The 12,758-nt window shown below is 47.2% G+C and overlaps 1 protein-coding gene across 1 annotated transcript in view; it reads left to right on the top strand.

Annotated features, from left to right (window-relative positions):
* Positions 1–10,263, top strand: part of LOC143007773 (serine protease HTRA1A-like) — a 20,218-nt gene extending 9,955 nt beyond the window's left edge. Inside the window, exons 4-9 of the mRNA XM_076159232.1 lie at positions 6,388–6,582; positions 6,729–6,761; positions 6,848–6,962; positions 7,748–7,805; positions 7,971–8,066; positions 9,597–10,263. Of these exons, the coding sequence (XP_076015347.1) occupies positions 6,388–6,582; positions 6,729–6,761; positions 6,848–6,962; positions 7,748–7,805; positions 7,971–8,066; positions 9,597–9,765 (666 nt within the window). The 3' untranslated portion in view covers positions 9,766–10,263. The remainder of the gene's footprint in view (positions 1–6,387; positions 6,583–6,728; positions 6,762–6,847; positions 6,963–7,747; positions 7,806–7,970; positions 8,067–9,596) is intronic.
* Positions 10,264–12,758: the final 2,495 nt, after the last annotated feature.

The following is a 12,758-nucleotide window of genomic DNA, read 5'->3' as shown; positions in this document are numbered from 1 at the left end:
TGGGTCTGAGTGTGCTGCGTTTGAGTGCAGGCGTAAATCTGGCCGCCGTGACAAATGTGCAGAGTTATTGATCCGTGGTTCTGTTTACACTGCGGCTCAATGAATAATTTAATTGCTTCCATTGTGGGAGAGTGTGTTCTCCGTCCTGTTTCAGCAGCAGATGCAGCGTTTGCTTGTTTAAGTTGCCTCATAAAGATTTTTTTTCCGTTTTATCACGCTCCAATTGTTGGATGCAGCTCCAATAAATAAGCCATTAAGTTTAAACTCGCACTCAAGTCCGTTTACAAGTGTTACAGCGCCGGCCGCCTCATGTTTTCCATACGGTCCCCCGGTAACAATGGAGCTGTTTGTCTCTGTATTAACCATCACCTACTATTAACTCTGTCTGCAGCCTGACAGACCGGCCGCTCTGGGAAACCTGCCTGATTCTGGTTTGGACCCGGCTATTATAGGAATATTTGTGTCTGCGTGTGTGTGTGTAGGAGGGGAACAGAGGGAAACGTACCAACATATATCCATGTGTTGGTTTATAGAGCAGAATCACTCAAATCCGTCCGTGAGGGTTTAGGAGGGTTAGGATTCCATCTGCGGTCCGTTGGAACGTATGGAAGCAACGGTGCTGACAGACTTTAAGCAAAGACACATAAACATCATTCAAGTTAAGTGTAGGTACAGCTAATGTATAGGGAGTGTGTGTGTGTGTGTGTGTGTGTGTATGGGGGGGTTAAGAGGCCGCTCGCTGGGTCCTACTGGGCGATGTGGAGGACACAGTCCATTACCAGCGTAGAGACACTCCACTGTGTCCTTCAGAGACGGACTGAGAAGGAAATGAATCACATCCTCCTGTCCTGCCCCCGTCCTCTCTACATCGCCCCCCCCTTTTGGAGCCAAAATGGTTCCCATGCTTCGGGGTTGAAGTTAGGCGGGAAGCTAGCCAAAGAAAGCCATACGCCACACACACACACACACACACACACACACACACACCCACACACACACCCACACACACTCTTCCCTGCCTGGATCCTGTTGCGCTTTGTCTTGGCCTACTTTTCAGCCACATAAATTTATCCGGCGGCAGCTGGAGGGTCGGCGGGGCCTCGGCGCACTAAAACTGTTGGAGCGCAGCGGGCGGTGACATCACTCAGCGTAGATGCACGGGCGCGAGGGCGAAAGGCTTCAAATGAATCAGGCGGCCGGGGCAACGGCGGCGGGGCCAGAGGGAGGATTTAGGGGACGGCTTGACACGCAGATCGTGTTATTCTTACATTAAATAGAGACCCGGCTCTTATATATCAGCGGCTCTGCAGGAACGGAGCCACGTCAACGGCTTAAGTGGTCGGATTGTGTCAACCGTAACAATGTTTTTACAAGATTGGGCTTTGCTGTTACGCTGGAGGCTGTCAGTGCTTCTCTTTCATTTGGGTTTGATAGAAAAACAAATGATGAAGACTCTGGGAAGGAGCTGGGATTGAGTCCCGGGTGAGATTAGAGCTGCATTAGAGCGTCAGAGTCTCTTTGTTGTGGGTTTTACCTGCTGACAGTAATGCAGCTTTGACAAGAACAAGCATCCTCTTCGTATTGACTGTACATTTAAAAGGAAAGAGAAGGAGACGCTGCCTGAAAGGGAGGAAACACAAAATACTCAAATCTAAACTTAGCATCAACGTCAGAGGGTTTGGGTCAAATGTTTCTAACTCATCCTCCTTTAAGAATCAACCTGATTTTCCTTCAGACATTCAATGTTATTTAAGGTCTTTAGGACGTTGTTGTAGTTGGATTTAAGCATGTGAATTGATCCGTGTATATAAAGACCTAAACGAGGAAGACAAGGCCACGTACGCCCTTCGTCTCCTCTCATCACTGTGACGTGAGCGTCGTGGTGTCGACGCCTTCCAGCTCTCACACATGTTTGCTCTTAGAAAAAGCCTGCGAGTCCTTCATAACAACATATGGAAGCCATATTGGTGTGACAGGGATACGCGTGACCCTCGTGCGCTTTGAAGATGTTGATGTTACCTAGAATGAGCCGCGACCGGTGAGCCGCCTCTGTTTCCCCCGCGACCGCTCCGATTCTGCCATGTTTGTCACGTCTGCTGCTTTGAGTCCAAACCGTGAAATCCTACTGAACATCCTTCTCCGTCTCTTTAGTTCTCTGGCTCCGTCGAGCCTGCACAGACACGCGTACATACGTGCATGCGTACCTCCTCATCCCGCTGGCTGGGATGTTAGATATCAACGTGCTGCATCCTGCCTCATTTTATCTGCATTAGCGCAACGCCAGGGGCAAAAGTTCAGACGTCGGCCTGCGCGCCTCAGAGCCGTAATGAGATTTACATGCTCCACCTGAACAACAGCACCGTGCCTGATCCCTGCTTTGATGTCATTTGTAATAAAGGAAAAAGGAGAGCTTAAGTAAGAGCAGCTTCTATATGTGTGTGTGTGTGTGTGTGTGTGTGTGTGTGTGTGTGTGTGTGTGTGTGTGTGTGTGTGTGTGTGTGTTATATGGGTCTTTCTGTATATCTAATCAGGAGCAGGTGTGTGGGTTTTAATTTACAGATTTTTTGTTTTGTAAGAGTTCATGCACGGGACACCGCCACTTTCTATTCAAGTGTGTGTGGATGTGTGCGCGTGTGTGTGTGTGTGTGTGTGTGTGTGCCTGTGCCTCAGACTCTATTAGCCACAGTTTAGACACACCCCAGCTTGACTAGAGTCAAGTTTGCACCTGGACTTGGAGTCATAAAACAGTAGTTAGTGTAATGGCTTTTAAACGATCCTCCAAACGACCCAGGCTGCAACATTAAACAATGGCAGATCTCTATAGCGACTCTGGGGCCGTTTCCAGGGCGATCCGTTCACTGGCACGCCTGCTTATCTGTCAAGCTGTCTCCCTTCCCTCCCCCGTCGACCGAACTTGGAGTAAAGATCCGTCTCCTTGCTGTAATCTGCCCGTGTGACTGCAGGCTGAATCATAAGTCGATGAGGAAAGATGGAGGAAAAGAGTCTGGAATGCTTTTTCCCGCCGCGCTCCGGGCTACGGCGTCCTGCAATTACCACTTCCCCCAGAAAACAAACAAAGATGTTTACTTCTCCTCCCCCTTTTAATCTGATGTCTCACTTCTCCTTCAAACACACAGAAACATGCAGGGAAACGTGCTGGAGTGGCCCGGGAAGTCCAGGGAATTCCAGGAAAATTTGTGAAACCTGAAAGAATCTGTGGTCAAAGTCTGTTAGGCAGTAATCAAACATCAAATAGTCACAGTTCACTTATTCTTATCAATGGAACATATATAAAGGATAAGAGTTTTAAGGTGGTATTCTTTTCCCCAACCTGCTCCGCACGTGTTCCATCTCTCCACACCTGATGAGGTCACTCAGTTTTTGGGAGAACAAGGAAAGATGGTAGAATTCCTCTGAGCATCCATTCAAAGTGACGAGTTTTACAAGTGTTTTGGAAAGCTCCTTTACATTTCCAGTTTGGTAGCAGCTTGTTCACCTCGGGGGCTCGTGTGCTTCGGTACAGAGGAGGTGAAACATGGAGACGTTCCTCTGCTGAGTACGATCGCTGTGTTTATGTCTCAGACAGACTGTGGCTCAGACTGAAGCAGAGAGCTGGGACCATGTTGACTCATTGGTCTCGCAGGCTCAAACTCCCTCTCTGCGGTTTGTGGCGGTCCTCTCTCCCCCCTCATCCCCCCCCCCTCCCCCCTCTCTCACCTTGCTTGTTTCCGTAAATGCGGTGGGTTTCTTTCGGGGAGGAAGTGGTGCTCACCCGCTTTTATCAGAAATAGCACTGTGAGTCACTTGGGTGGTCAAGAGAGGCGGACACACACACACACACACACACACACAGAGTGGACTTTCCACTTGTGGTTCCAGATCGCTGACTCGTCATGATTAGTAAGTGATATGTGGAGTAGCGGTCTGTGTAAAGGTCAGGTGTTGGCATGTTGTGTGTGTTTCTCACCTCGGCTCCCTCGGCTCCCTCTGCTTCTCGGGGAGTCGCTGCTGCGTTCCTGCTCTCTGACTGCTTTTCCTGAATACGTTGTGACTTTGTGCTGAAGTGTGTGATGGACGACCTGCGGGCCCAAGCATTTCTGACTCACTCCACCTTTTCAGGTTTCGTTTCTGTTTTGGCGTTGCTGAGTTGACACGTTCAAGATTTTTCGCCAATAGCAACTGTTACCATCATTAGTGTGACTGGCGGCGTCCTGCGGCCCGATGACTTGGCAGAGCCTGGAGTCCACCTGACGGCCTCTCAGCTGTGTGTGTTCTCTGGCTTCCTCCCTCCATCTGGTGAAACTCTTATCTCCCATGGAGAGAGAAGGAGGAACGGGAGCGGGGGGTTGATTATGCAGACTCCTACTTCTGTATCAGGTGTTGGCCCGTGTGTGTGTGTGTGTGTGTGTGTGTTCACGTGCATATCCCCATGTTGCTGCGACATCTCTGCTTTCAACTCGCAGCCTCCAAGAATTGGGAAAATGACCTCAGAGGTTGGCGCTTGTGTGTGTTTGTTACTGTATCTTTATGTGTGTGTGTTTGTGTGTGTGTTTGACAAACAGTGGCGAGAGGAGCTGAATGGCTCTCTGTCTCAGTTACAGGCCATGACTATCTTTGTCATCTTCTAATTATAGCCTCAGGGGTCAAGATGGTCCTGCTGTGTTTATAACGTCTGAGAGAAACTATCCAATCAAAAGTGATGCTTAACTATACACGTTTACGCTTTCAATTGAATAAATGAAATATCAATCAGCCTCCACACACACACAGACACACAGACACACACACACACACACACACACAGACACACACACACCCACCCACCCACCCACACACAGACACACACACACACACAGACACACACACACACACACACACACACACACACACACACACACACACACACACACCCACCCACACACAGACACACACACACACACACACACCCACACACACACAGACACACACACACACACAGACACACACACACACACACACACACACACACACACACACACACACACAGAGGATGCTGTGATGTCTGGTGTTGGGACATGAGACCACTCTGTGATGTTCAGGTCTCTTTGTGTCTCGTGTGTCTTCTCTTCTTCTCTGGCTGTCTGGTTCCCTCTGCTTCTATTTATAACCTGGAGCAAATGACACAGAGGCGCTCTCTCGCCACCGGGGGCGTCGCGTGCCCAGACGCCAACGTGATGCAGCGGCGGTGGCGGCGCACCCGCGGAAATGATTTCACTCAGAAGCGGAAAGTGTCACAGTGGATGTATAAATACATCCTCCAGGAGTCTGTCTGCTGCTTTCCACACACACACACGCACACGCACACACACACACACATACACACACACACCGGCCCACAGCTCAGTGTAGAGGCAGGACCCGGCCCGTGTTCCAGCACCTGTGGTTCCTTCTTGGCTCCGATCTGCCAGGAGGAATGATCCGACAGCTGGGTTGCAGTTTTAGCCCAACAAGCAACGATCTTTGATATTAACGTTATAATATCTGTTAGTCCTGCCTGTGGAAAATGTGTTTTTCTGCTGGGATGCATTCAGAACCTTGTGGTTGTGGTGTTTAAAGTTTGCTTCCCTTTGCTGGGGTTTTTATTCCTCTCAGACGTTTTGCAGCCAGGTTGCCCTTTGTCACGACACGAGCATCAACCACCAAAACACGGCAACCCTCCATAGGCTCGCTGTCAAATCCTGCGAAACGTGTCGATGAACTGACCTTTCGCTCGTCTAGATGTGATTATCGCCTCGACCTTTTCTCGTCTCTCTGCCACTGCGGCCACTTTGCACTCGCGGAGCAAAAGGAGCTGATTTACAGCCGGAGCGCCTGAGTGAATGAACGCAAACGATACTCAGCTCCCCGTCAGCACATATCACTGATCTGCAATTTTAGGATTTCAGATCTGGCGTCGGATAGGAGGATGTGTAAGCAGAGATCACAGGTCAGGTTTCCACCTCCCCACCGCCGCAGACCTGGAGCTTCAGTGTGACCTGCCGCTGCCATGAGGAACCGCTCATTCCCTTTCATTGTATATAGACTTTAATGCTGAAGCTGTTTTTGTTAGCAGCTTATATAAGCGCTGGTTTTATTTTGGTAGGATTGGCAGCTTCCTGGGATCTGAACTAATCCTAATAAAATAGTTTCTTCGCTTCCTTTCACACATAAATAACAGCAATGATTTGTTTTTGGAATCTGTAACGACGTCTCCACAACCGGAGTCTGTCGCAGGCAGAAAGTGTGAGGAAAGTTGATCTGTGCGTTTCATCCAAACATTACTCTGTCTTTGTTTTCCTAAACTTTACACTCCGGTCCCGGTGACACCTTTGATGAATCTGTGGTCCCCGCCGTGTCTCTCACTTTCAGACCAAGCTTCCTGTGCTGCTGCTGGGCCGCTCGGCCGATCTGAGGCCGGGGGAGTTTGTGGTCGCCATCGGCAGCCCGTTCTCCCTCCAGAACACGGTTACCACGGGGATCGTCAGCACCACTCAGCGAGGGGGCCGGGAGCTCGGCCTTCGCAACTCCGACATGGACTACATTCAGACGGACGCCATCATCAACGTGAGTGAACGTGTGTGTGTGTGTGTGTGTGTGTGTGTGTGTGTGTGTGTGTGTGTGTGTGTGTGTGTGTGTGTGTCAACGCCGTGGCATGCAGCAGCACATAAACAACACGCAGGATCTGATCACTTATCCGTCTTTCTTCACAGTATGGAAACTCTGGAGGCCCTCTGGTCAACCTGGTGAGACCTTTTCCTCCCACTGGCTCACGTCATCCAGATCGCCTTGTTTATCAGCAGACACTCATCCTGTGTTTGGCCCGTTTCAGGACGGTGAGGTCATCGGGATCAACACCTTGAAAGTGACGGCCGGCATCTCCTTCGCCATTCCCTCCGACAAGATCCGGCAGTTCCTGGCCGAGTCGTACGATCGGCAGTCCAGAGGTACGAGCTAATCGTCCTCACGGTTACGTTTTATTGTTTCAACTGAAACGCATTAAGCGGCTGCTGGGAATTGGATCCAGCTCCTGCGTGCACGTCTGTAGATGGATCTGCTGCGTTTCCACCCTCATTAGCCCCGGACAGCGTTACGCAACAGGAACGCAACAATCCAAATAAACTACAAGGGGATAGAATCCTTTTATGTTCCCTTTTACTGCGTTAGCTCTCACCTGGCACGCTCTGCTGGAACGCCGCGCGTGTCTTTCATCTCAGGCTTCCCGGTTTGATGGAGGACTTGTGTGATTTGATTTGTCTTGATGATAAATTTAGCGCAAAACGAGATCCGCAAAATTTATGCCAAAACATAAAGCGTTCAATGGAGTTTACAGAGCTGCACACACACACACACACACACACACACACACACACACACACACACACACACACACACACACACACACACACACATCTAGGATATGAATGGCTTTTCTGACAGGCCTCTTGGTGAGATAATCTATGATCTGCAGCCTTATGAAGGATTTAGCCAATATTCTACTGCTTGATAACTCCCCCTCTCCCCCTCCCAAACACCCCCCAGTGATAAGCTCCTCACCCCCTCGAAGAAATACTTTGCAGCTGGTTGTTAAGCCTGTAGGATTACTTTAAAGTTAAAACAACAGCCTCGTAAAAGCAACACTCAGGTTCCGTGGCAGATGATTGCATTGTGTGTGTGTGTGTGTGTGTGTGTGTGTGTGTGTGTGTGTGTGTGTGTGTGTGTGTGTTTACAGGGAGGGCGGTTGTGAAGAAGAAGTACATCGGCGTGAGGATGATGACTCTCACTCCATCGTAAGTTGCACACTTGTACTTCATCGCTGAGATAAGATCGCTACATCAGAAGAAGTGTGTAGTGTTCCTGTGATGACTCTAAAACAGGAGAGGCTCTGTGGAGGAGAGAAAGAGTTCCTGATTAGGAAGTCTGGCTTTATTGGTTATATTCTCCCTATTTTGCAGCCTCGCCAAGGAGCTGAAAACTCGACACCGCGACTTCCCTGACATCACCTCTGGAGCTTATGTGATGGAAGTCATCGCCAAGACGCCGGCTGCAGTGTAAGGATGACATCCTGCCCACGCCGCTCCAAACCAGTGGGCGCCTCAGTACAAACTAACCTGCTTAGAACACTGTGGTTTCCTGTGAGGCACGCCGGCAAGTCCAGCGTCGTGTCTGACTCCTTCCCTGCCTGAGATATTGTCTTTGGCACTTCTATTCTGTATACATTTACTGGATTTATGCAACGCTCCCTCGCCTCTCTGCTCGCCTCTCTGCTCGCCTCTCTGCATCTCACAGGCGGAGAGGCATTGCGTGTCATTTCCTTTCCTCCGTTTCGTTTCTCCCACACCCCGCTCCACTCGGTGTCACACACTCACACACTCAGACACACACACACACACACACACACACAGCCTCCTCCCACACCACCATCTCTCTCTCTCTGTAAAAAGAAAAGCTAAATTCATGGCTGGCTGCAGCATGCCTGGAGTGCCTGGCCCTCTAAAGCGTCCCCCCCCCGCCGCCGCCCGCCCCCCACCAGCCCACTCCAATCAGCCCGTACCACAGCTCCAGCAGAGTGGGGCTCGGGAGACGCTGAGGTCAGCTGTTTCCTCCAAACCTCATACAGGGAGTTTACTAGCTGCTGTGTGGTTTCCCTGGCTGCTCGGCCGGCCCTCTCCTCTCCTCCGCACGCCTGTGTCGGCTCTGCTCGCTGCTTAAATCAGCCGTTTTTTGCGTAATAATAACATTTCTGTGGTTGTTTTAGCAATTTAATGTGCCTTTATTTTCCCGGATTGCACTTTCAAACCCTGTGCTTTTGACCTTCCTCCTATTTGTGCCGCTCCGTGGATTTGGCTCTGCGGTTGAACGACAGCTCGTCCGCTGTTTAAAGTGTTTGTGCCCCTCTACCAGTTAAATGGCATTCAGTAGAGTAGCTGAGGACAATGAGGGCGAGCTGAGCTGCTGGCTGTGATTCAGCCGCTGCGTTCTTCTCGCTCTGATTTGAGGTTTACTCGTATTTTTTTTTTGTTATTTTTATAGACTTTGTTCTGGGTGTGTTTGGCCGCTATGGACTCTTTTAGTTTGACTTATTCCGTCGTGCCTGTGCTCCAGATTTCTTGCTGACTCACACACTGCAGCTGCCTGACCTGTATGGTATAGAGACTCAGATTACATCACAACCTGAATCAGCTCCAGCCACAGCAGTCAGCATGGCAGCTTTCACTCCACAGGACTTTCATTCAACATTCTGAGATTTACATTCAATATTCACAGATTTGTATTCAATATTCTCTCATTTGCATTCAATATTCTGAGATTTACATCCAATATTCTCTCATTTACATCCAGTATTCTCTCATTTGCATTCAATATTCCCAGATTTACATTCAATATTCTCCTGTCTTGCCATTTCCAGGTTTACCCTCAATTCTATACATCTTCCCATGTGGCTTTTATTGTCGCATAATATTATCTATGCATACAGAAAAGTCAAGCATTGGTAGATGATACTAAACTATTCCATGTATTACTTCAACTGCTAGTTTGCCGTCCTTGTTCAGCCAGCTCTTCTTCTTCTCTCTTTCCAGGGGCGGACTGAAAGAACACGACGTCATCATCTCAATCAACGGCCACAGGATCTCATCGGCGACTGATGTCAGTTCTGCCATCAAGAGGGACGACACGTTGAGAATAGTGGTACGCCGCGGAAACGAGGACGCTATTCTCACTATTGTTCCCATGGAGATCGACCCTTGACCCTCCCACAGACACTACACAGGAGCTGGAGCTGGGTTTGACTCATCACCAGTGGACCTTATATGAATCTTGGAGGATTCTTTTTCCCAGTGGCACCACGTGTCCAGGAATACTCTGGATTGATCTTGAAAGGAACGACTGAACAGATTCATTAAATCTGTTCAGATTCTCTTAAACGTACTTTTCCTCCCATGTGTATTTTCACTTTTAGTCTTGTTTGCTTTGATCAATGCTACTACTGTTTGTTCACGAACATTAAAATGGTTTACTGGCATATTGCTGTTTTTATCTGCTTTGTGTTGTTTAGTGTCTTTTTTAATATGAACTTTAATAAGGACTCGCTCCGTCAGAGAGTTTGAGTCATTTAGAGACTTTCTGTGCAAAACTGATTTCTATTGTTTCCTAATTATCATTTTTGAGTACTGTAGAAGGTTTCTGCTGATTCTGTGTTGTATACTGAAAGGAAAATAAAGTGTACTTTTGTTTAGTTTTGACACTCACCGTGCTGGCTTTCTCATTTTCTTTCCATTTCTTCCTCAGTAACACACACACACACACACACACTCATGGACTGCACCCAGAATGACATTACAATGTTTTCTTTGTGTGTGTGCAACGCTTGCTTAACCATCGCTCATGCACACACACACACACACACACGAGGGGCATACAGCCAGTCAGGATCTGGTTTGAATTTGATTTTATTGCCTTCATATGGGCTTGATAGTGGTCTGGTGTGATTGTTGGGCCCGGGGCTCTGCAGGCTGACCTCAGAGACGGGGGAGCGGGCCAAAAAGACATCTGACCCAAGATGCAGTGGCCACAGATGTGGGGACTCGCATGAACACATTTCATTTCTTGGTACATCATTTTGTTTGTCATTTAAATGAAACTGAAGGTTCCCCCTCACAGTTTCACAAGCTTTTAAACTTACAGTGTGAGAAAGAGGGAAAATACTGTCAACTCTGCACAAAGACGAAGTCCACCATGGAGATGATTTACTGTAACACTTCATCATTCAAATGAGAGGTCAAGTTTACTCAACTCTAACAGCTTTACAAATGTATTTAAAGATACAGTGTTTACATCTACACTTAAACATGTTTATACTTAATCCCTAATCTTATCATCATATGGATCACTCATTATTGTGGGGCACTTAAAAGCATGTGTCATCAAAAGTAAAGTACTTTTGAAAAAGGAGTTATTTCCAGCATACTGACACACACACACACACGCACACACGCACGCACACCAGTGAGCACAAAGGCTACCTTAGTGTTGCTGCCATCTCATGGTTCTGTATCACTGTTACAGTCTGTCATTTCTACTTAAGCGTCACTAAAAAGTTTTACATTTTACTCTGTGACTGCTGAATTCATCAGAGTTGTGATTTTCTTCTAAGGTTTCAATAATGTCAATATGTCACTACATTTGCAGTATTGCTTTTTCGTGACTTATTTGTTCCAAAATAACTGCCAGGGCCTAAACCAGTCATCATCAGTCATCCATGCATGTCAGTGCATTCATTTAACACAGCTGGCATACAGAAAGAATAAACAGAAATGTTGAATGATTTGCTGTGACAGTAGCTTTACGTCATGATTGAAAGTACAACACAGAGATTTATTTATTTTGTGAGTTACAAGAGCAAAACACCTCCATCAGAACTAGCTTAAAACATCACAGCGGCGTTATGACCCCTACAAATGTCAAATGACTCTTAGGGGAAATGACCGGGCCTCAGTTTCTGCCTGGACACCAGATCATTAGCCGTCCACGCGCTCCATCTTCATGACCACGTCCTGGCTTTGAAGGAAATACTGTGATGTGTGTTCAGGTTGAGTAATGGTCATTTGTGTGTTGGTACAGTTGGGATGGCTTTGCCCTGCAGACCAGGGTTGTTTATAATGCTGTGTTCATTCGCTTGACACCATCTGTGCCCCCAGAGCAGTGCCAGTTGGTGAGCTCAAATCCTTTCTGCTTCCAATATGCTGCAGGTGTTCCATCGCTCAGTCCAGCCAGTCCACAACATTCAAACTGATTCTACAAGGATTTAGACTAATGAATGAGAACCACAGGGTGCAATTACAGTACATGAGAGCTATATTGGCTTAACTGTTCTATTGTCCTTGTTTTGAATGGACAATCATTTAGCTATGGGCAATAGAATTCCTTAATAGAATTCATTATCACATTAGATGTTGTTATTCTGATGGAAATCAGTACTGCAATGAAATGACTTAACGGGTAAAACTAATTACCTTCATCCCAGATAGATCATTACAGTTCCCTAAATGTTGCTTGAAGTCATTTAGGTGTTATACCCAGAGGCGGACGGAGTACACAGCTTCATTACTTAAGTAAAAGTACAGATACCGCTTGTTAAATTTTACTCAAGTACAAGTAAAAGTACTACAGTCAGATGTTTACTTAAGTAAAAGTACTGAAGTACTTGTTTTTAAAAGTACTCAAGTACCAAGAGTACATTTTCTAAATATTGTATTATTACTGCCACAGTGCTTACCTTTACCTATAGAAACCTCCTGGATGGAGTTTTTATGGAATCTTTAATGTTAATACCTTGAAGAATGTCACAAATTATGAAAATAAAATTGTGCTTGAATGAATGGGTTTATATGCAAGAGGAATAAAGAAAATGCAGCTAATTTGTGTGTATGCGAGACAACACACACACACACACACACACACACACACACACACACACACAGTATTCCTAAATGATGTGTGACAAATTCATAATAATAATTAATGAAGACAAATATTACCCATCAACAGTGGTGGTAAAGTATTTTAGGTTTTGCCCCAGGCTATTATATTTCGACTACGTTTAAACAGGACACGACGGACTACTTACATACGTTTTTACAGGGTCGTATTCGCCCGGGACTAGGATTATTTGAGGTCGTTTTTCCGAACCGTTTTACAGAAGGTAAAAGTCCCCGTCATTTTTTCTGACATTCTCCGGATTG

The sequence above is a fragment of the Genypterus blacodes genome, unplaced genomic scaffold, assembly GCF_046128005.1.
Source record: "Genypterus blacodes isolate CSIRO-AG114 ecotype Tasmania unplaced genomic scaffold, CSIRO-AGI_Gbla_v1 ptg000010l_1, whole genome shotgun sequence".
Taxonomy (NCBI): domain Eukaryota; kingdom Metazoa; phylum Chordata; class Actinopteri; order Ophidiiformes; family Ophidiidae; genus Genypterus; species Genypterus blacodes.
This window is presented reverse-complemented; position numbering and strand designations above follow the sequence as displayed.